This window comes from Convolutriloba macropyga, chromosome 7, assembly GCF_964194025.1.
Source record: "Convolutriloba macropyga chromosome 7, txConMacr16.3, whole genome shotgun sequence".
Classification (NCBI taxonomy): Eukaryota; Metazoa; Xenacoelomorpha; order Acoela; family Convolutidae; genus Convolutriloba; species Convolutriloba macropyga.
In genome coordinates, this window is record NC_134474.1 from 70,072,366 (window position 1) to 70,097,876 (window position 25,511).

At 36.2% G+C, this 25,511-nt stretch overlaps 1 protein-coding gene across 5 annotated transcripts in view; it reads right to left on the minus strand.

The window, feature by feature from the left end:
- LOC142343286 (ral GTPase-activating protein subunit alpha-1-like) overlaps positions 1-25,511 on the minus strand; it is an 80,903-nt gene that overhangs the window by 28,038 nt on the left and 27,354 nt on the right. For 2 of the 5 annotated variants that reach the window (XM_075395087.1, XM_075395088.1), the window contains exons 8-12: positions 21,813-22,008; positions 15,113-15,169; positions 11,049-11,078; positions 1,374-1,510; positions 937-1,112 (exon numbers count right to left, since the gene is read on the minus strand). In XM_075395087.1, coding sequence (XP_075251202.1) covers positions 937-1,112; positions 1,374-1,510; positions 11,049-11,078; positions 15,113-15,169; positions 21,813-22,008 — 596 coding nt within the window. The remainder of the gene's footprint in view (positions 1-936; positions 1,113-1,373; positions 1,511-11,048; positions 11,079-15,112; positions 15,170-21,812; positions 22,009-25,511) is intronic. The other 3 variants (XM_075395089.1, XM_075395090.1, XM_075395093.1) reach the window with 3 other exon arrangements.

Below are 25,511 nucleotides of genomic sequence, written 5' to 3' on the forward strand. Positions count from 1 at the left end.
ATCATACAAATGAGTAAGTAATGTTTCAAATAACAATGTCATCAAGAAACATGGGAAAGTTTAAAAGATAAACACTTTTTTTGGAAGAAACTAAATGAAAAAGCTGTCAACACTCCTGTCACCATGTATTGTGCCTTTGGCTAGCTATATTAGTGTATTGAATTTGTTGAAGTAATGTTTCTCGTTAATTTAATTAACTTTTTAGTAGCACAGCTTTTGTCACTTAAACCGTTCTTTTCGCGGACATTATAGTACAGGGCCTGAGCGGTTTCAACTTTTGCTTCGGGGCAAGGCCGACAGCTATAAGTTTCTCTAGATGAAGAAAAGATTTCAATCTAACACTGAATGTTTGACTTATGAATTTCAGCTGACAATTTTGGTTATCTACAAATAAAGTGAGCATATAAAAGTGTACAATGTAGATATAAATACCTGCTAGCACTATCACAAATTCCTGCGTTATGTGCAAATCAAATAACAAAAGATAATTAAGTGGTTCTTATAACAAATATACTTCAGAGAGTTTACAGGACATTGATAAAGTAAATATACATTTTCTCATCTTAATACGACAGAAAAGTCAAATCTGTATGGCCTCGAGATTATAGCAAATATAGCACTAAATATGAAGATCAGTAAAAGGAGGGGAAAATATATCCATTAATATATAAAACGTACTTTAGGACGTTACAATTGTCTTTGCAGCATTTCGACAAAGTGGACTATTTGTTAGCTATGTACCTACTGTCGGCAAAATAAATAAGTTGTCTTAAAAAAGTTAGTGTTCACGACTGGATCTTGTATGGATTATGGAAAATTTAAAGTCGGTCTGTTCACCCCGTCTATTTCTCCTCTCCATATTTATTGATATGAAAAATAAGTCTTCTGATTTTACTTTGAAGGAGGAATTAATCGTTATTCACTTAAAATGTCTACCTGTCTTAGTATCTCGAGACACATGTTGACATTTTCCTTGTTGGAAGTGAACACCTGGTATGCTATCAGGGTAGCTTCGTCCCTCACATGATCTCCCCTCCCAGCTGCTGCACTCAGCAGACGGGGCGGAAAGTGTGCAGATGACGTCAGAGACATCGAATCTCCCGGTGATCCTCCTAAGACATAAAACCTTTTTGGAACCCATTTAGACATAAACAAGACAAACATAGACGAACAAAATACTGAATTATATTCTTCATTGAGAAATTTAGGAAGGAACCAGACCACGTATCTTAGAAAGTATCTCGGTCAAAATCGATGATCGTAATAATCTTTGCGAAAAAACAGCCAATCTTCACCAAATCAAAATCGAAATCAGCACCAAATCATCCTTAATCGTACACTCGATACGTTATTTTACAGAACACAAAAAATACCTGCAGCTGCTGAAGGTATTAGCAAATTCTTGCCCGTGCCAAACATTCCACCCACCACTCCACCTCCACTTCCACCTGGTATAAGTGGATTCGGGAGGGTCTTGGCGGTTGCAGCCGCAGATTTGGGGTCCGCGTCACTAAAACCATTTTCAATATAGAGGCAGATCAAGAAGGCTAGAATTTATATTTAACACAATCTCAAAGACTTGCAAACGCAGTCAGCATTCAAACATTCAAAATGACCAAAATAAGTTGCAAACAAATCGAGCAAAAAGCTCAAATACAAATAAAACAGCACCTAAAAGATACCAATAAAACATATCTTGAAAGTCATTTAAAATTTTTTTAATGCTAGGCTGCAAAGGCGCAATGAGACGAATGAAACGGACTCAGTGAAACATATATAATCGAATACTAAAAAACGTCTAATCTAGACAAAAAATTTCCTGGGCCACAAATAAACAATAAGTTCTGCGATTTTGCATATGAGACATTAAAAAGCAGATATAGCGGTTTTGTAAGAAGAGCGGTTGTCATAAACCTTGCAAATTAGTTGTGACACATTCAGATCTTTTATGAAGAAATTCAAGATAGAGGCCTGCTGACAAAACCTATGCACGAAAAGAAGACGAATGCTGAATGTTTGAAAAACATTTTCAGTCAAATCAGTTTTTGCTAGATCTAATCATTTCCCGTAAATTGTAAATTTAAAAAAGTATGAAGGGAATATTTCGGACTTCTACATCGTTCAAGACAAAACTAATAACTAGCCGGCAACTTGCCAGAAAATAGCCGACGTTGACCCGCTCGACGTACATTGGGACTTCCCGTGGCTGCTGCGTCTATGCCGCGGAAGTACCCCGAAGATATCGAAGACATTCGGGCCAAAGGCAACCAACAAACAACCCCGAAAGGAGGGAGGACTACATCCGGGTTTTTGGAACGAGGGACTGCTAGCCTGGCCGGCCCTCCCCGCGACCCAAGAATGGCCGGGTACCTACGATTCCTGCTGATACGATCTGGAATAGAAACGAACCCAGGACCAGCTATGTGGCCATGCTCAGTATGCAGAAACGCCAACCCCTCATGCATACAGTGCGTAAAATGCAATAGAAGGAGCCACTACAGCTGTGCAGAACTAAACCCGAAGAAATTACCCTTCACATGGATATGTGCACAATGCCGGAAGCAAAAGCTGCCCCAAGGCTTCCAAATTCTGCAACTTAACTGCAATGGGATCAATGGGAAGCTAGAGGTAATCTTGAATTTCATGGAGGAAAACAAGTGCAGAGTATAGCAGCTATCCAGGAAAAGCTTCTCAATCCTAAATCCAAGACCAAAAGCAATTGCAACTACCACCTAGTCCGGAAAAACAGAGCAAAGGACAAAGGTGTCGGTGTAGCTTTCCTGATACACAAGGATGTGCAGTACAGAGAGCTAACATGCAATGTGAAGGATGCACACACAGAAGCCATCGGGATAGAAGTACAGCTCGAGGAGAAAATCAACGTGTACAACATCTATTTTTCACCGACCAGCAGCTGCGCCAGCGGGTACATGCCTATTTGCAACATCTCCTAAATGACGAAGACTATTTAATCTTAGGAGACTTCACTGCTCACAGCCGGTCATGGAACTCAAAACTGGAGGAAGATGCAAGAGGATGTCATCTTGTTGAGGTGTTCGACAATGCGGGATGTGTTGTCCTCAACGAGCAAGAACAAACCAGAGAGACAAATAGATGTGCAAGCTCACCGGACATTTCAGTCGCATTTCCCTCCCTAGCAATGCCGGCATCATGGAAATAAATTGCCGCCTTCAGCTCTGATCACAAGCACATCATAATAGACGTTGAACTGAAAGCAAGAAATGAAATCTGAAAAACGAATTTTCATCAATTTTGCCAAAACCGATTGGGAAGGCTTCATTAATGAATTTCATCGAGGAACGTGTACCCCTAATGAAAACAGTGAAAGATGTACACAAACAGTAGAGAGCGTTCAGAAAGCTCCGGATCAAAGCAGCGATGAAGAATATCCCCAGCGGAAGAGTTCCACTCTTAAAGCCAAATTTTCCAGCAGATGCCGTGAAGATAAGCAAGGAAAGGGACAAGTTGAGAACAGAAAAACCCACATCAGCGAAAATTGGAACAAGTTGGAAGAAATGAACACAGAAATCAAACGCCACGTGATCGCGCATAAGAGAAAAAATGGCGTGAACACCTGGAAAAATGTGACGTGCGAGGAGGATCCCAGAAGCTGTGGAAGACAATCAAAGAGCTGTCGGGAAACAAAGGGATCACGACTTCACAAGCAATCACGTTTGACAAACCAATCTACAGTCCCCGGGAGTGCAGCAATAAATTCAACAAGCAGTACACACCCGCGACAGAGAAGTGTTCAAAACAAGCTCACAGGACATCATTACGGAAGCATTGCGCCCAAGGAAGCATCAGGATACCCGCCAAGGAAATTGAACTTATCCTGAAGGGAACTCGGCCGTCGAAAGCATTAGGGCCCGACAAACTTTCACCGATCATCTCAAGAAAGTGGGAAGCAATGCACACCAGAACATAGCTGGAATCTTCAGCCTCAGCCTAAAAACTGGAATAGTCCCTAGCATATGGAAGACGGGAAGCATAATCCCGCTGCTAAAACCGGGAAAACCTGTCTATCAAGCTAAGAGCTATCGCCCAGTATCATTATTGTCAGCAATGGTAAAAGCGCTAGAGTAAAATCTTCTTCCGGACGTACAAAAACACCTCACCTTAGCCGATCACCAACACCAAAGGCAGATCGACGACCACCGAGCTTATGGAGATCACATAACTGAGGGACTCAACAAAGATAAGCCTCCACACACCACTGTGTTGGTTAAGCTAGACATGCGGGCCGCATCGACACAAGGAACATCAACATCATCCTTGAGACGATATGCCAATCAACTCTACCACCGATGAAGAAACAATGTCTTGGTGCGTATCTCAAAGGAAGACACATACACAGAATTCCACAACGTGTCTTCTACTTAACATAGCCGGCAGATTGCCGGAATAGCTGCGAAAGAATAGACCTGCGTGCCATATAATAGAGATAGAAACAGATCTAAATTGAAAAAAAAATCGACGCCGCTCAAAAAACTAGGTAAAAAAATTTAGCGATAAATTAATAAAGCTTGTTAAAATTCATTCCGCAGAAGCCTCTTATTAAGTACCTTCACTGCACATATGAGTTCCTTTGACCTTAAACAAATTCAAATTAAACTTAAGTTTTAAAGTGCAAAAGTCATTTTATTGAGTGAGGTAAGTCACGTATGATCAAAATCTAATCACGCAAATAACCTAAAAACTTTTGCTAAAGCGAGTGAGAAATGACGTCACGCGCGCAAATGCCGTTAGTGAGAGGAAGAAGTCATTCAGAAAATTTGACTTTTTCAGCTTTGCTGTGTGAACAAATGTAAAATGAAAAAAGAGCGTCAGACGACGAAACAAAAAAAAACCAAGAGCACCGCAATATAGCTACGCTCAGCTTACAGCTTCGCAGCTATAAAAAGAAAATTAGATCCGGTGTGCCGCAGGGAGGAGTGCTCTCACCAATTCTGTTTAATGCTTACATGGCACGTCTCCCAACCCCGCCAGAACAGGTAAAGATCACTACATACGCTGACGCTTGCACGGTATATGCTTCGAGACCGAACGTACTCGCGATATGCGGCTCTCTCAACAACTACTTGCATCAGCTACAGAATTGGCTTCAGGAGAATAGTCTGCAACTCTCACAGGGCAAGTCGTCGGTGACACTCTTCAACACAAGCACAAAAGAGGTCGCTATGGAACTGCCCATCACAATAGAGGGAACCAAAATACCAACAGAGAAGAACACCAAGATTCTTGGCGTGACATTCCATTCAACGAACAAACTCAAGGATCATGCCACCAGAACCCGCCAGAAACTGTGTGAGAAGAATAGAGTGCTATCAGCACTACCGGGCCCGACGTGGGGAAAAACAAAGCACATACAAAGTAATCGGACGTCCAGTCTTAATATACGCGGCCCCAGTATGGACGCCAGCACTGAATGATACAAACTGGAAGAAACTTAAAGCAAGCCAGAATTCAGCGCTCAGGACAATAACCAGACATGTGAAGATGACTCAACAGGGCGAACTAAACAGGGAAACCAAAACCATCCTGAGGAAAAATCATGACAATCTCCTATCGCAGCAGTTTCCTCTACAGTCATACAAGATAGAACACCCGAACAACCCGATGCATCAGAAACAGGAACCAGCCAGAACCTTAAAACCTAGGCTCAAGATGCGTTTTGACAAACATGTGACGGAACTTGTTTACCTAAATGACAAGAAATGGTACAAAAGAGGGCTGACCAGGCTTCACAGCAGATCAGTCAGAAGCAATATCAAAGAGTATCTACCGAATAAAGCCACCAGAGGTCTCAATGGAAGAAACGAACCTACCAAGAGAAACGAGACCGACGTTGGCACAGCTACGTAGCGGGTACTCCAGGCACCTGAAAAGCTTCCTCAGCAGAATCAAAGACTACACTACGGAAGCCTGCCCCAACTGCTGCGGTTCCTCGCCTTATAATACAGAACATCTTTTCAAATGCCCAAGGAAACCTACCACACTAGATGTTCAGTCACTTTGGGATAAACCGGTTGCAGCAGCCACATTTCTTGGTCTACAAACCGGGATTTAGTCCTCACTCTCTCACAGCTACAAAAACAACATACATTGGGATTCAAACAAAAAAGTAAAAATAGAAATTGACAGAACTTTTTGAAAAAATTTTTTCTATTTGGTGTGCAAATTCTGCATAATCGATTCGATTCTAAAATTACACCACAATCATTTTCTAAACTGAACGCTATTGAGCGTAATGATATTGCCAGCTAGCAATCGCTTTAATGAACTTCGATAGCCTAATGTACTTTGACTTAAAGATAAGGCTTTATATGTTAATGGATTTGCACAATTGACCCTGACTGTAAACACTTCATTGCGTAATTCAATGAGTGAGGGAAATTAAAATCCATTCAGTTGAATCAGTGAGCGAGGTAAGTCAAGTCAAACATGAAAATCGCGACTTATGTAAAACGAAAACGTGATCATAAGGTAAAGCGAAGTAAAAAACAAGGAGAGCGCCTAAATAATAGCCGTTCGGAGGCTGACGGCAGCTATTAATAATTAAACAACAGATGATTCGAATCCAGACCTCCAGGATGTCAGTCTGACATCTTAACCAATCAGATACAATAGCTTCGATTCTCTTTCGCTCAAAATGGCTTTTATACTAGCATCAAACTTAATTTCAGATTTACATCAATTGGTATCACTTAAAAATGATTGACACCTGCTGAAAACCTATGCACAAAAAGAAGGCGAATGCTGAATGTTTGCAACACACTTTCAGTCAAATAAGTTTTTGCTAAATCTAATAATTTCCCTTAAACAAATTGCGAGTAAAAATAATTTTTATGAACTATTTCGGAATTCTACATCTTTCAATACGGAATTAATACCACAGCCGGTAACTTGCCGGAAATCCGCCGTCGTTGACCTGCTTGAAGTACATTGGACTTGAATCAGAAAAGTAAAAAATATCAGATAAAAATCGACAAATTTTTTTTCTAAATTTTTTTATTCCGTGTGTAAATTCTACAGTTTCGGTTAGATTCTCAAATTACTCATAAATCAGCTTCTAAACTGAACGCTATTAAGCAAAATATTACAAATGCCAAATAGCAATTGCTTTAATAAACATTGATAAGCTAATCCTCTATGACTTGCAGACCGAGTTTTATATGTTTATCTCGTTTCTTGATTTCGCGCTTTTGACTTTGACTGTGTTCACTGCATTACGTAATCTAAAGAGTGGAAGAAACTAAAAGCTATTCAGATGAAACAGTGAGTGAAGTAAAACAGAATTGAAACAAGAAAATCGTGACTTATTCAAAACCAAAAACGTGATCCTAAGGTACAGCTAATTTTAAAAAAGAAGAACGCCTATATAATAGCCAATGAGAGGCTGACGGCGGCTATTAATTATCAAACTACAGTTGGAGAAAAGCAAAAAAATGAGAGATAGAAAGTGACAGAATTCATCTAAATGCAAATTATTTTACTTGGTGAGCAAATTCTTCATATTTGGTTAGATTCTAAAATTACACTTAAACTAATTCAAAACTGAACGCTATTCAGCAGAACAAAAATGCCAGCTCGCAGTCGCTTTAAAAAACTTTGATAAACTAATGAACTATGACTTAAATACCGGACTTTAAGTTTATCCCGTCTCTCGATTTTGCGCTTTTGACTTTGACTATACTCACTTCAATACATAATCCAATGAGTGAAAGAAACAAAAATCTATTCAGTTGAAACAGCTATTGAGGTAAGTCAGTATTCAAACATGGAAATCGTGACCTATGTATAACGAAAAGCGTGATCTTAAGGTAAAGCTAATTTTAAAAAAGCAGAACGCCTAAATAATAGCGGTTGAGAGGCTGACGGCAGCTATTATTCTTCAAACTACAGTTGAACAGAAAAGTAAAAGAGACAAAACCTGACACAATTTTTCTGAATTTCAAATTTTTTTATTTGGTGTGCAAATTCTGCACATACGGATAGCTCCTAACATTACACTTAAATCGGCTTCTAAATTGAACGCTATTAAGAATAATAACAAAAATACCAGCTAGCAATCGCTTTGATAGCCTCGGCTAAGGTAAGCCACTATTACTTAAGAGACCGGGCTGAAAATGCTTGTCCCGTTTCTTGATTTTGCGGTTTTGACTTTTCCGGTATTCACATTTTTACGTAACTCAAACAGAGAAAGAAAATAAAATCCTGTCAGTTGAAACAGTGAGTGAGGTAAGTCAAAAGTCAGACATGAAAATCGTGACTAATGTAACACGGAAAACATGATCATAAGGTAAAGCGAATTAAAAAAAAGAGCGCCTAAATAATTGCCGTTGAGAGGCTGATGGCGGCTATTAATCATTAAACTACAGTTAATTTGGATCCAAACCTCCAGGATGTCAGTCTGACATCTTAACCATTAGCTACAATGGCTTCGATTCTCTTTTGCTCACGATGGCTTTTACGCTAGCATCAAACTCAATTTCAGATTTACAACAAACTATATCACTGAAAAATGATAGAGACCTGCTGAAAAACCCATGCACGAAAAAAAGACGAATTCTGAATGATTGCAACACATTTTCAGTGAAACTAGTTTTTGCTCGATCTAATAACTTCCCGTAAAAAAATTGTAAGCAAAAAAACATTATGAAGGGACTATTTTGGAAATCTACATCATTCAAGACGAAATTAATAAGATAGCCGGCAACTTGCCGAAAAATAGCCGCCGTTGACCAGTCAATTGTCTCAGACAAAAAATCCGTCAGGCAAATAATCTCATTAAAATAGAGAACAGGACTAATATAAATGCTACAAACTTCGTTTGAGGGCAATTAAAAATCGCTAATATTTAACCCAATTAGTGTCAAATTCGTTAATTTAGTAAAATAATTTAAACATACATCATTAGAGTCATTAGGAATTGTCATTAGAGAGACAAAATAACAGCAACAAAAAGATCAATTAATCCAAAAAATCCCTTAATTCATGGAGAGGACTAATGGCGTCCAAAACGAAAAACCATTAGTTACTTTTGAGGGGTTTGAAAAACTGTAACTAAGCATTATTAGAGCACATGTGTAACCTTCGAAAAGTAATCGTACAGTAAATGCAGACAAAAGAACAAAATTAGAAGTCGAATTGCCGCACGTGAAAAAGGTGTTCTTTAACACCCAAAATCTGTTTATACACCATTTTCTCGCTTCACCTTCAAGGCAGTTCGCAAAAAAATCACGCCTTAAAACTACTCCTTTTGCTCCTCTTACTAGTCCAGCGGGACTAAAATCACTCCTTAAATTTGCCTTCTTATTGACAAGAAAATGTCGGAAAAGGTGTGAAGAGGTTTTAATGGTGAACAGGTGTGAAAAGGTTTTGATATCTTTAAAAAAAGATAGCATTCCAATACAATTCAATTTTTTAAATTGTATAGAGGCCACTATAATAGCCGGCTGAGACAATTTGGGCAGCTACTGTTCGCGGTCATTAAAAACTACCCCCCGGGAATGTTACCTCTTTCAACCGATCTATTGTCTCTTAGAGAGTATAGAAAAATTTATATTCTGGCCAGTGTTTTTTAAAAAAAATTGAAGTTCTCTGCAAGAGAAAAATAAATCTGACCCTCCTTACGAGAGAAAAAGACTGACAAATATCGATAATTTAGCTTGCTGACTGAAAAATATCGCAACCAAATTGAAATAAATCATACAACTAATATGAGTTTTGGTTTTCAATCATAACTTTTCTTCATATAGTTTCGAAGAACTGTCAAACAAGAATCGATTGACGCAAAAAGGCAGGACGATCTGCTAAAGCGCAGTCAATTACCTCCATGATAAAAATATTTCTGTATCACTTTTTTGTATAACAATTGTATTTTTTCCCTGGTAACCAAAGCTAGGATCCCTTCGTAAAATTGAGAGCTGTTTGGACACTTTTGGTACATCTGCAAGCTCGCATCATGTTTATTTTCCGTCCTTCTCTAAGCTCAATAAGACAAAAACAAAGATTCTTTCCTGCAGCCAGTTGAAAAAAATCGGCACGAATGTAAGCCGTTCTGCAATAGCTTATGCAACGATGAGCGTTTTATGCTATCAAATGAGTGTGGTAAGAGAGATAGAGCAACTGAGTATTAAATATTCTCAATAATTCAGAACTGTACGGTCATGTTACTTCGTGATAGAAAAATTTCTAAACCAAAATTTACAAAGAAATATTTAGATCTCAACAGAGCGGTAAGTTTTAAACACTTACCTGTCTCTCCTAAACATAAGTGCCAATGTCTTTACAATGATCTTTTACAGTTTTGAAATTGATTTTGAGTCGTCTTAATTTCATATATGAGAATCTTGCTTTGAGGGGGAATAGACAGTAGAATTTACAGCAATCTCATCAGTGCTTAATTGTGGTTGGTACATTATTTTCATGAACGGGATATAGTTTTTAATGCGTAAGGAATAATTGCTAACAATTAAAGATATTAATCATTTAATTCTCAATTTTCGGGTTTTGAGCTCGATCATAGTTCAGCAAAAGAAATTCCGTCAAGATTTTGAGCAAAGAAAAATTAGGAATTGGATTTCAATATAGCAGCTGAAAGATCAGGCGTTCATTTTTTTTACTCAAGACTTCTAGAAAGTTCTAGAAAAATTATAAAAGCAAATGTACTCTGAAACAAAACAAGTTCATCTCTCTTCATTGTGAAAAATCCGATGATACCTGAAGGTCGAAGTTAAGAACAGGCGATCCGAAATAAAATTAGCCAAAAATCTTCTTTCAGAAGACAATTTAAGCCAAAAGACGACCACAAATATGTTAGAGGAACAGTAAAAACCAGAAATAAAAATGAGCAAATGAGGCTAAAAACGGCATTCAATTCATTCATTCATTGAATCATACAAACAGGCAAATCCAAAATGACAACTGATAAATCTGATCAATTTAATGACAATGATTATACGATTGCTCTAATCTATAAGGTTGTTCCGATCTGACATGGGATTACAAACAGGAATACAAACCTTTCGGAAGCGGTTATAGTGCGACGCCTCCTAAAATGACATCAGTTCAACACAACAAATTAACAGGACTCCCGGGTTGACCTTTCGTGGGAACCATATCAAAGAACCATATATGGTTCCATACAGGCCAATCAAAAATTTCTTATATGATCTTGCTATGGTTGCCAAGAATTCCATACATGATTCTTATATGGCATCCAAGATTTCAAGTTTATTATTTTTGTTCCAGAAGCACCTTCAATCAATCCACGCGACATTTAAACCTTTCCACACAATATTTTATGGTAAAATGGTACCATATATGGTTTTTTTATGGTTCTTATATGGGTCTTACAAGACCATACACGTTCCATATTAGGACAAAGCATTTTCCACTGAACCCAACTGTTTTTTTTTTAAAATCACACTGGTCCGAAAAGATCAAACCTCGGTCGTCTCTCAACTCTCAACCTTCACAACCGCCTCCCGTATCACATTTTTTCTCACCATGTCGTCAGTTAATCAAGAATATTGTGTGAATAAAAATAAGCATCAAGTACAATATCTGACTTGCTGAAGCTAAACTGTAAATCAAATCACATTCCCTTGTGCTTATCCTCTCTTAAGTTGAATTTCGGGAGAAAAAATTCAGTCAGCATTGAACATCAACAGACAGGTGTAATTATCCATCGTTAAATCACATTATACTGCTGAGCGAGCTGCGGGTTGAGGGGCGGGGTGGAGGGGGAGGGGTTAGAGAGAAGAGGAAATGAAATGTCCTTAAGAAAATTTGATTGGATCAGTTTAGTTCGGTCCACTCGATTAATTTAATTCTATGCTAAAAATGCTTTTACATTTCAAAATCTCAAACATCAGACAACTTTCATTCATGCTGTGAAAGCTACAGTGATATATAGTAAGCTGAATTAGTCACATAAAGACGCCTTTCTCAATAAATGGGCAGACGATTATCAGCTTTTATAAAAGAGCTGTGGAATTAAAATAGCTCATTTGCAACATTAACGCATTGACCTTCTTATTTCAACATCAAATTGGATTAGGCAAATTATTTTTCTTTAAACTTCTGTGGAACTCTCATGAAGCATTTCGATAAGATCAAGATAGGTAACCGTTCAGATTGTAAGTTTGTTTATAAAAATTAGTCTCACGAAATGGTTTCAAAAATTATCTCGCGATAGTTAATCAAAATCTCGTTCAGGTATTTGAGGTTTTATTCAGACCCAATCCACAGAAAGCAAAGTTTTGGACTTATATACTTATAAATTTTAGTATACAGTTTTAAAATTTTACCATTTAATTATCTACAAATTTTCAAAAAGTCCATTTAAATCGTATTGCAGTAATCTTTGGGGAAACCAATTTGTTTTATAGAAAAAAGAGGGAAGGTAGAGGTAGTGAGTACGAGTACGTTAGCAAAAAAAATAATCTGTCCTAGCATTCAAAGTAAGAAAAGAAATTGCGCACATTCCTCCATTTAAAAAGCAATTGGCACAATTGGTCCGCAAACAATTCTTAATAGATGTAGATACGAATTACGAGGCACAGTATATAACAGACCCCTATTTGAACAATCTCAAGCAGTTTGCGAAATTTGGTTACACACAATCAGAAATTAGGTACGGTATACAAGTATCCTTCATGGAACCGCCTTTCTAAACCTACATAAAAGACCTCATATGCCAATCCGAATCACCTGTACATTTATATGCAGATGATACAGCAATTAAAAAAACATAGACTGCAGATTGCCGGAAAACAGCCTCCGTTGACGCGCTCGACGCACATCGGGATTGAAACAGAAAAAAAAAGATATAGAAATTGACAAATTTTTTTTGATAAACTTCAAAAATTGTTCTAATTGAGTGTGTAATTTAAGTTAGATTCTAAACATATACGTACTTCAGCTTCTAAACTGAAGGGTATTAAGCTTAATACTGAGATCAGCTTCTAATGAACTTTGATAACCTAATTCAAAAAGACTTAATGACCGGGCTTTATCGATTTATCCCGTCTATTTTGATTTTGCTCTTTTGACTTTGAACATATTCACTAAATTACTTAATTCAATGCTAGAAAGAATTTAAAATCAATTCAGTTGAAACGGTGAGTGAAGTAAGTCAGAAGTCAAACGTGAAAAATGTGACTTATGTAAAACGAAAAACGTGATCAAAAGGCAAAGCCAATTTAAAAAAAAGGAGAGCGCCTAAATAAAAACAGTTTGAGAGGCTGACGGCGGCTATTAAAAAATCTTATAGAACGGAAATTAAAAGGAAACACCAGAAAATTCACTTGAAAAACACTAATCTCACATTAAATACTGATTAAAGTAGAACAATTTAATTCAGCACTCAAACAGCTCAAAAATAATGTTTTATCATGATGGACATAAATCTTCAGAGCCTAGTTTTTTTATCTACAAAGATGTAAAAATTAACAAAAATGTAGTTTTAAAGAGCACGTTGCACGTGTGGAGAAATCTGATCAGTTTTTATGCATTATTTCAATAACTTTGAAAAATGTTACCAAATAAGCAATTGATCACAGCCTTCAATGCTTATGTCAAACCAGTTGCACAATATGATATTTTGATCTACGGCACAACCAATAGATGCATAATGCAAACAGACAGAAAAAGTAAATGGATTAAGAATCAGTTCTCAAACAAAAAGTTGCAAGTTTTCATTATCCGCGAAAGAACAAAAATTGTTCTGCGCAGGAACGTCATCTATCCGAAAATTCTAAGTTGTTCATAAAATCTGACGAAATGAAAACCATAACTTAGATACAAAGCAGTTCACAACGCCCAATGAATTTTCCACTCTGACATCAAATGAAATACGAAATAAGACAATTTCTCTCAACACTAGTTTTTCGAAAGAGTTTATTTTAGAAAATAAAACTTATATTCTGCTGATGCTTTTACTAAAATGTCATTGATATAGTTAAACAACTGAGCAAACGCCATTACGAAAAATTTTGTGCACCGGAAGTTGAATAACTAGTTTATTCTGAATGATTATCACACTATGCTTATACACGGAAAAATAAAGTCTCTCTAGAACTGTCTCTAGTGAACTAGTACACTATCGTCTGTGTACTCTTTTCGTTGTCACTTGAATTTTTCTCTTATGGGAAACATACTTTTCTCATCGAAACAGGAAATATACTTTTCTCTTCCACAATGAGACGATTGAAAACCAATCGTTAAGATCGAATAGTGATCTCACCGGTGCTCCCATTTCTTACTTTTTTTTAAAAAAAAAATGTTTCATGATCTATGTCCAAAACTAATGATAAAGATACCAGAATACAATTTATTTTTATTATATTAATATAATAATTATACAGGGTAAGAATTTAACAATCCTAGATAAATGAAAGATTCAAGAGATATTTATCAAAAGACACTTCAAATACCTGACCGAGATCTTGATGAACCGGATTTTAAATCTTACCCATTTGGAGTCAATAGACTCATTTGGTCGTATTGAATTATATTAAAGTACAATGAGGGTACTACGGTGAACTCACTCAAACCCAACTCAATCTAGCTCATACATCACCACACTCATTGTAAGTCCACCAAAAATACAACACAGCAACCGGATTTACATCTACATCATTAAAACTAAAATGAGGTCCACGTTTTTCAAAAATTACTCTCGCCCCGCCCACTACAAGACAGAAACAATAAATTATTTGAGCTCATTACTTCATTTGATTCTAAAACAATTAAAGTTTTATTGTCAACAACAAATATTTTGGTCAAAAATAAAGACTTCGAAAAACCCAATTGCCATTTAGGACACAATAATGGGTTTCCACCAAACCATCTGATCAAAAATGGGGATGTTTTCCGGTTGCTGTTTGACATTCGACTCAACTGATATAAGTTGTTATTTCAATATTCGGAAAAGCTGAAGTTAACATTTCATAATGTCAAAGTACTAAATATGCAACAGTTAAGTAATGCGGGATTATGTGAGTGATAATTTGATGCATAGTTTAAGGTGTGTGAAGTACTTTTACGAGTGTGTGTGTGTGTTTGGGTGACCAATACCAACCAGTGGGCAAAGTAGCTTCTCTGAAGCGAGAGCACTCGTGGATTTAGAACGGGAAGTCTGAAAACCATCACAGTCCACAATCAAACAACAAAAGCACCATCAATGATTATGATTCAGACGACAAATTTCTTCTTTTTGTCGTAGAATTAATAGTACGTGGTATGCTATTTTGTCGGTGCCCAGATAATTAGCCTATTGAAGAAGTAAAATTCGACATATTATTGCAGTTTCTACACCTGTTCGCTGTTTCGTTTAATTCTTTTTTCAAAGTAGCGATAAGTTCAATGGACTATACTATAAACGAGACCTGGTTTGTAATATAAATATATCAAGCTGAAAACGGACCAAAACCATTTTATAGACAACAGAAAAAATTTTGTCCACATATTCTGAAGCTTAATATAAGAAATCTAAAGATCCAAGAAGTGAGCAAAAACGACCATAAATTTTTTTTGCAACATTGGTGACCACAGAGTCATTTTACGGAAATAATCTAAACATAGCGAGCAAATTTCCGGAAAAAAATCCGTCGTTGATGCGCTTGATGCACATCGGAATTAAAAGAAAAAGAGAAGGAAATTAACCTACTTTTAATATTTTTTAGTGTCAAAAATTATTCTAAATTGGGGTGCAGTTTCAGTTAGATTCTAAAACTACACTTAATTCAACTTCTAAACTGAAAGCTATGAAGCTTAAAACTAACGACCGTTTTCACTAAATTGCGTAATTCAATGCGTAAAAGAATTTAAAATCCATTCAGTTGAAACAGTGAGTGAGTTAAGTCACGAGTCAAGCGTGAAAATCGTGACTAATGTAAAAAGACCAACGTGCTCAAAAGGTAAAGCAAATTAAAAAAAGAGCGCCTATATAATAGACGCTGAGAGGCTGACGGCCACCTAATACCACCCTTCACACCATGAACTGATGTCTCCAAAACATTTTCCGTAAATCGCATACTTAGAGTCTAATAATCTGAAAGGCTCTCGAAGAAATTAATGCACTCCAACCGAGCTATTTTCACGTTTTTGAGGACAAAAGTCAAAATTGATGACGCAAAAGCAAAAAACACAAAAAAACGCAAAAGTATTATAAATGCCGCAAGCTTCCTTTGAGAGAATGAAAACGGGTTAAAGCTTTTCTTTATGAAATATGATAATATGAAGCATTATGAAGAAAAAGAAAAAGGAAGCATTTATCTATATAATTGATTGAAAAAAAACTGAAATCTCAAACAAAGATACCCAGACAAAACTATTAAAGCAAACAAAATATATTTTTAACGCTCATCCGATGATCTGACTCATAAAAAAAACTGAGAAAGTAGTTTCTTGCCCGATTGACGTGGAACAAATTTAAAGAGCATAAATTAAAGGTTTTTAATAGTGAAAGCGAGCACTGAAAGCGGTCGTTACCATCAGCCAAAAGGTTCTAAACTCCTTGCGCTGTAACTGTGCCTTACTATTGACGACTTTAATGCATAAAACCGTTGTAATTATTTCTTTTTCTCGTGTTATTTCCTATAGCGTTTTGTTATCAATTTATCATCACTTGATGAATCCAATGGATGATACAAGTTAGAACCCAGGTTCTTCAGGTCTTGTGAGTAGAAAGTACACGAAGATGAAGTAAAAACATTAGTTAATTTTTTAGAAGAACTGAAACTTTTTCAGAGTTTTTTTGAAAATATACATACCGTTTGAGAACGCAAAGGATTGCCACATACTGCCCAATACTGGAAATGCGATGCAATTACCATCTGTATTCTGTAAGTTCTTATAATTTGATGAAAAAAACAACGTCTATTCAAAGAGATGGCACCTCAAAAAGAAAAACAATCGCGTCACCAGAAAAAACATCTATAACAAAAAACCGCTTCCAGAGACTGAAACCAGGATAGCCAAGGAAGCTAAAAAAACGCAAAACGATTGCGTCAACAAACAACTCTGTAGTGTCAGTGCTGTTTGAGAACAGCATAATCAAACAAAAGTTCATGAAAGCTAAAGAGCTGGCGGATTTTGACCACGTAAAAGCAATCAAAAGAAAACAAAGCAACAATAACGAAAGGCCGGATAAGCGATCAGAAGAAAACATCAGGTCTCCGCCCAAGAAAAAACAATTTGTTGATAACAAAAACTAAAGACAATGAAAACAAACTCGAGACTAGTCTCATTTCTTTGTATGCCTTGACAGCTTTTGCTTTAATTTGTCAAAGCAAGAATCAGAAAAACAAATTAAGGAATAAGCTGTCAAAGCAAACACAAGAAAACGAGTCTAGTCTCCAGTTTGTTTTCATTGCTTTTTTTCTGTTGTTGTTATCAAAGAGATATTCAATGAACTCATTAAGAAGAGATATTCAATGAACTCACTAAGGATGTTTTTTTCCATCGAAATAGTATAAACACCAAAAACTGTTTCTTTTTTCGTATTTAATTGTTTTTTGAAGCTGAGTTATAATCTGATGGCAATTTCCGCAGGCCATTCGTTGCCTAGCCGCGAATAACGCGGCTGAAAAACGCAAAGTATGTGAGAAATAAGTCAGCTATCGCGGTGTCTATTTGCGATATCCGCACATACAGCAGAAAGCCCATTTAAAAATGGGAATAAAGGAAGGGGAAGTGAGAAAAGGGAGAAAACGAAAAAAACGTAATGTGGGGCCTATCCGCAAGTTGAAGACATCTTTCGCAAAACTATAGCAAACCAAAACGAAGGCCAGTCGCAGTAAAAACGTTTCTTGATTCATTTCCATATTCCCAACAGACTTAGACAGGTAGATGATTTTAATTAAGCAAACTATTATTCTATAGAACATACGTTCCCTTCAGAAAAACCTTGATCTACCAAACATTCATTTAGAAACTCTAAAATCTAAACCAATAGCCCTTTGCCTGACAAAAACATGGCTCAATAATCACTACATAACGTTACAATTCTCACCGAGAGATTACCAAAAACTATGCAGTTGTGAGAGTATGAAAGGCGGGGGTGGCGTAGGAATCTTCGTCACAAACGACTTTTGGCAGGCTTTTGTTGAAGTGAAAAGCGATCACAACCTTCTGAAGGCCCTAAAAATAAAGATCTAAGCAGATAAGCAGTATTATCTGATTATTGCTTGTATATATATATATATATATATATATATATATATATATATATATATATATATATATATATATATATATATATATATATATATTCCACCAAGAAAACAAAACATTGTAGATTTTGAAAGGCTAGAAGGTTATTTAGATTCCTTATCAAATGACTATGAAGCTAGGCATATACTATTAGGAGACTATAACTTTAACTTTTTGGTTAATAGTGCAAACTTCAGGAAAATAGTCACTTTGCTGGCACGAAAAAACCTCTCTATAGTTGAAAACATTAAATTAAGACGCGAAGCCTTGAGCGCGAAATCAACTGACTTCGCGCTCGAGGCAAAAAGTCTTCTGCCCACACTTATGTTTCCAATATTTCAGACAATCTTACAGTAACACTAACGTGTGAACAATCACTGAAAAACTCTTCCAACGGTCACGAAATTTACAAGACAATGGGACAAATTAGAAAATTGTAAATTTATCGAAAAACTTAACAATATCTTGATGGACAAAAAAAGTAATCACCGATAAGTCTCCGGATAAGGCTTTAAATTGCATGAAATTTTGATTGATACCCTAGACCAAAATCTACCAATATTAGATTCAGCTGGGGCATTAAGAACGTGGATAGATAAACACGTGAAAAACGCTGCGGAAAAAACGTTCCAAAGGAAACTACAAAACCCGGATAATAATGTTCTACAATACGATTACAAGGCACAATGCAAACTTGTCAGAAATCTAGTATGACAAAAATTGACCTTTTTTCCAAAATAAGATCAGAAAAGAATTGAAGCAACTAACGGAAAAAAATTCTCTTCAATCTTTTTAATGAAATATCGCGGAAAAATTTCACTCGCTCAGCACAATAAACAACTAGAAAACAAAAACATTTAAGTTTTTCGGAAACAATGGAGTAGAGCTAGCAAAAACATTCGATACATAGCAGATATGTAATCGAAACTAACAGGAAAACTATGTTCTTTTTTCCAATAAGCAGTGCTTAAATCAAGGACACGTTGCGATTGCTTCCATCGAAAATAAGTTTAGACTGTCACAACATAAACTACCTGTTTCTCAAAAAAGAATCTCGTGCAGTTAGTCCACAACTTGAAACAATATATAATGAGTGTCTGAAAAATGGCTTATTTCCACAATGCCTGAAAATAGCCAAAATAATGCCTTTTTTCAAAAAGCGGCAATCGTACCGAGCCCACAAAATACCGACCAATCTCACTAGTTTCAGCCATTGCCAAATTGTTTGAAAAATATTATATAAAAGAATTTACACGTTATTGAGCAAAAACATTATATTTCGAATAAACCAATTTGGTTTTCGAAGCAAGTACTTTTGACGCTATATCTTCACTGACTGAATAAATCAGGAAAAATTGTTTAGAGGAAAACAATAACTAAATGCAGTTTTATTGATCTAAAAAAAGTCTTAAGATACAGTGAACGATGAGCTATTGCAGAAAAAGTGTGAAAACTACGAGGGATGGTACTGAAAATGATTGATTATTATCTAACCACGATGCCACACTAACCGCAGTTTCGAACTGGTTTCTTAAAGATAAACTAACAATAAACCCAACATAAATAATTGATCGAGCAAAAATTGACCAAACCAGTTGTTTTAAGTACCTAGGACTAACATTAGACAACCAGTTGAAACTCAAAGATCATATTAACTACGTCAAAGAGACGCTTTTAAAATATTAATTCCTTTTTTACTGATTACGCTTTATTTATAAGAGTACACCGCTTCTAAGAATTTTTAAAAATTGTTTCAAACTAATAGTAGAATACTGAAATTTAATCTACGGATCTACGAATCAAACTTTTTAAAAACCAATCAACATGTTGATTAAAAGTTTCAAAAGTAGCTTTCTGCAAACGTAAAGACGAGTCAATCGAGCAAATAAGAGTTCACAATTTGATAAGCAACGCCTTAGAGTTACACGCTTTTGAAATATTCAAACTACTAGTAAAACTAAAAAACCAACCGTTAAGCGGAATTTTTTCAAACGACTTAAATGAAATCAAGAAAAAGAGAAATCACGGACAGTATTTACAAGCTGGCAGACAACGACTCGATAGTATTTCATTGAAATGTAAAGGTCTTGTGATGCTTAAAATGGAGATGTTAGAAAAATAATTTATTGAAGATGTTAGAAAAATAATTTAAGCAGACATAAAAGAATTTTGCCATACATTTTTAGATCTTTATATAATTGGTAAACAAGAGTTGCTAGACAGTCTCTTCATTAGAGCAAAAACTTATCGGTGGCTACAAATACCGTTTCTTTAATAGTTAACCTCTACTTGAAAAGAAAATTCTTCATTTTTTAGCATTTTTTTCTTGAAGAAATGCTATTTCAGCTAAAATTGCAACTCTTCCGTGAGGCGCCTGGAAACAAACCAGATAAGTTTAATGGCGACCTTGTAGTGTCGCAAATTGTAATCGATTGTATCTGTACAATGTATGTAATTTTTGCTACTATTTTATGGTAATGGCACTACGAACAATTTATTATTATTATTGTTTATATTCATTGTTATGGCTGGTTACCAGAGCAAGCAGATGTAGAACCGCACTCAATAATTTACCATTAGAACACATTTAAACGTCGAAAATTAAATATACCCACAGCTTTTGAACGTAAACTATTCAATCCGACATTGCTCGACGAAAGCGTGTGGATCTTCGGAGTTCCAAGATAGAAAAGAGTGGGGGCAATTTATCTCACTGGCAGTGTTTGTTAGCTATTTACGATGTATTTGTACACTTAACAAAAAGTATGATTACAAATAATGAGAAAGTAACAAAAATCATGACAAGTTTCAGTCAAAGATGCCAAAAATTAAGTTGATTCTTCACATATATACATGCAAACAGTAACTGTACCTTCGGCTTCTTTCGGCAGTTAAAATATAAATATCTGAATCTTACAGCCTACGGCGAAATCCGACAATTACATCATAAGTTATATAGCGTTCCCGCTCAGCTGTTTAAAACAGCTGATTTTGATAACCAATAAAATAACACTTGTACGGCATAATTCAACCGCTATTACTCAAAGTCGAGCGCAAGAGCGCAGACAAGATGAAGTGTGTATTTTTCCTCATTTCTCAAAAAAGGGAGGGGGGAGAGTCTATATTAGTAACAATATGAATAATCGGTTAGCATTGATCCATTTCTAGCATATCAATATCAATTGCCTAAACGACTGTTTCATAAACAATCTCAATAGATCAGTTCGCAACTGTAAAATGCAACTGTAAAAACAATGAAAATTTTTATTTATCCACAGAGTCTTTGTAATGATTCGACGATTCCATAGACGCACCCCAATTTTTTTCACACAAAATCCTCAAAATCTTAATTTACAAATGAGAGCAGACTAACAGCCTTTCTTGTATGATTATAATTAGTATAAAATAAATAATTCCTGATGATTCGACATCTGATATTTTTGAGGATGTAAGAACTAAACCTAACGGTTATACTTCTCAATTTACATCTTTCCTTCGAAAAAAACCCACATTTAAGGAATGAATACTTTTATCTGCAATTTAAGTACATTATAAGAGTCGCTTACTGTATCTTGGTGGGAGGTAGTATTTCAATGATCCACGCGATCACTCTCACTTTCATCTGAACAATCAGGTCTCTCTCTTCACCCGTGATTATGCCCCCATTACTGCCCAGACCACCCAGGCCACTGCTACTGCTCCCACTGCCAGACAATCCACGCATTTCCTGATCTTCTCCTCCAGTGTCCCCAAAGTCACTAACTAAAATGATGTGACCAAATGGTATATAATTATATAGAACTATAATGCTGCTCTGATTAACATATCATTTTTATTGTTATATCAACCTTTCACTTTGACAACATTCTTCATAATTTTTCAAAAACTTAAGCTTTTGGCTTCACAGCCTAATTGTTGTGATAAACTTATTAAATAGCTTCAGATACTGCTTGAGACCTGGGCTCCTACACCATGGTTAACCTTCAAAGCGCTATTGATCAACTGATTATTGAAAACCCCAGCCTGGCAAATATATTTTACACGTGAACAGAGAGATGACTGCCCTCAAGAATGACATTCAGAGGAAAGATGAAGACATCGTGTATCTCATCAACTGTGTAGAGGACCTTTCCGAAACAGAGCTACAACTAGAGCGCTACAGTAGAAAAGACTGTCTTATATTCAACAATTTTCCCTATGATCCGATATCTAACAAGACGCTGCAGGACCAGGTCATCGATTTCATCAACAACATCTTGAATTCAAATATCCAGCCGGAAAATCTGAAAGCCTGTCATTTCCTCAAGAGTGGAGTAGAAGGGAACTACTCGGTGATTGTTAAATAGGGAACAAAATTAACCACAATTACCCAATTCGTACAACCTCTATCAATTTTCAACCTGATTATACTCTCCATATGGTTTCCATAAGTGAGAGAAATCAATTTCCGAACAATGTATTTCTTGTAATTTTTGCGTTTTGAAAATTATCGAACAACCAGAAATTTAACAATCAAAGCGACAAATGACATCACTCGCATAAAACAAGAAGCTGAGTGGAAGACGTATTTGAGAAAATTCTCCTTGAGGCCACGAGGAGCGGTCAAATGTTAGCAACAATAATTGATGCAGACGATTAGCTTACATAAACATAGCAAGGCACTTCTTAAGAGCTTTTTAAATAAACAATGACGATCACACCGTGCTCTAAACGCAAAATAAGAAAGCTGGTGGTTTATTTTTTTAAAATCTGACCCAAAATCTAAAAAACCACGAGGCAAAAATTTTAGTAAACGCAATGTACTGAGAAAACTATTACGCCACTAATAAAAAAATGAATTTAACATGAAAAAACCTAGCTTCTATCCAAAAGCAACCAAAGAAAAACAGCAGACAGGGAAACTTTCAAGCAAAAGAAGGAAACAGCAGGCAAATTGCCGCAAAATAGCAGCTGTTGACCCGCTTGACGCACAATGAGAGAAAAAGTGAAAGTGTTCTTTTGGCGTGCAAATTCTGCATATTCGGTTAGATTGTAAAATTACACTTAAACAAGCTTCTAAATTGCAGGCCAGTAAGCTTAATACTAAGGCGAGCTAGAAATCACTTCAATGAACTTTGATAACCTAATGCAGTACGACTTAATGACCGGGCTTTAAATGTTGATCCCGTTTGTTTTGGTTTTGCTATTTGACTTTGATCGTATTCTTCAAATTACAGAACTCAAACGTGAAATTTAAATCCATCCAGTTGACAGGCTGACGGCGGCTGTTAAAAAAAATAGAAGTAAGGAATATGCAAATTGATTTGAGTATTAAATTGTAGAACGATTGTAACATTCTTCGAAAGCAAATTCTTGACACCAAAAAGCAACAAAACGTTGCCAGCTAAAATTTTACCCTTAAAAGAGGCAAATAAAAAAAGCTCAGAAAAAAAATATAATGCCGAAATCGATCAAATTTTCAAAACCATTAGTATTTCTCTAACAGCAGGCTCAAAACCTTCAAAACCACATTCTCAAGCGAGGAAGGCCTATTAAGCAAAACGATCAACTGAAAACAACAAACATACCCTGCAGATTGCCGGAAATTATACCGCCGTTGATTCCAATAAGCATGATTGGGATTGAAAGAATAGAAAAAATTGAAAAAATAAAGATTTTTGTAGAAAAACATTTTTTAAGTCCGATTTATTTTGATGGCATTCCGTAGTTGAACATACTTCTATCTCTTAGAGAGAGGCTACAGGACTCTGACTTTATTTCTGACTTCATTTTTTATAATGACTCTGTTCATTTTGAACTGCTTTGCTGAGCAACTGATGTTCAAAATCACTCTTAGCAGAATGAGAGAAGAGAGAAACTAGCCTAGAGAAGTCAAAAGGATTTCATGCAAAATGTTGAGAAAGCGCCAAAATGAGGTAAAGCGAAACATTTTTTTGTTCGACGAAGTAAAAAAACATAGCAGGACAACGCTGACGTACAATTGAAAGAATTTTTATTGACTAAACAGAAAATTAGAGCTAGAACGGACTACGAATGGATTGGGAAAACTAATTAGAAAAAAATCCGATCCAAAAAATGGAAACAGTAAAAATCAAAGTGAAATTGCCGCATACGAACAAAAAACCACTAGCGAGAAACCGAACTTTTGTTCAAACACCGTTTGTTCACTCAACTTTAAATTTAGAGCGAAAAAATTTTACGCCACAAAACCACTCGCTTTTTTGCTCCACTTCCTGTTTCGGCGTGACCAAAATCACTACTCCAATTTGACTTCAAAAATCATGAAAATGTGTGAACAGACCCTAAAAAGAGACAGCGCCCCAATACAATTCAAATTCTTTGAAATGTAAAAAAATAGGAGCGCTATAATAGCCGGCTGAGAAGATGAGTGCGGCTATTAATAAGCATTTTGAGATCTTCCAAAACTATAGTACTTGAGCCGACTTAGAACCTGCGCAGCATCTTTGTGCCGCATGGTTTGTTACGTCATTTCATTTCATGGGATTTTGATAGAGTACGCTTCATCTATCAACCTTCGGATAACTGGTTCCAAAAAACAGCGTTTGAGAAACGTCGGATAAATTACTCTCAACGACAGGAGGGTGAAAATAATTCAGAGGGGGCTCTGGAAAAAAATCATGGGTGCAAAAAGAACCGGCCAAGGGGTTATTCGAATCCTCGACCTTCTGCGTCCTATACTGCAGCACCTACCACTGGGCCCCTATGAAACACTACTTTAGAATCGCTTTTTAATTTTGCAACGCCGACTTAATTTCTCAATAAGAGCAATTTAGGTCAAGCCAAAATTCATGAAAGCAAGGGTAAACATACCCGGCAGATTGCTGGAAAATAGCCGCCGTTGATTCTAATAAGCATGATTGGGATTGAAAGAATAGAAGATATTGAAAAAAAAAGATTTTTGTAGAAAAACATTTTTTAAGTCCGATTTATTTTTATGGCATTCCGTAGTTGAACATACTTCTATCTCTTAGAGAGAGGCTACAGGACTCTGAATTTATTTCTGACTTCATTTTTTATAATGACTCTGTTCATTTTGAACTGCTTTGTTGAGCAACTGATGTTCAAAATCACTCTTAGCAGAATGAGAGAAGAGAGAAACTAGCCTAGAGAAGTCAAAAGGATTTCATGCAAAATGTTGAGAAAGCGGCAAAATGAGGTAAAGCGAAACATTTTTTGTTTGACGAAGTATAAAAACATAGCAGGACAACGCCTGACGTACAATTGGAAGTATTTTATTGACTAAA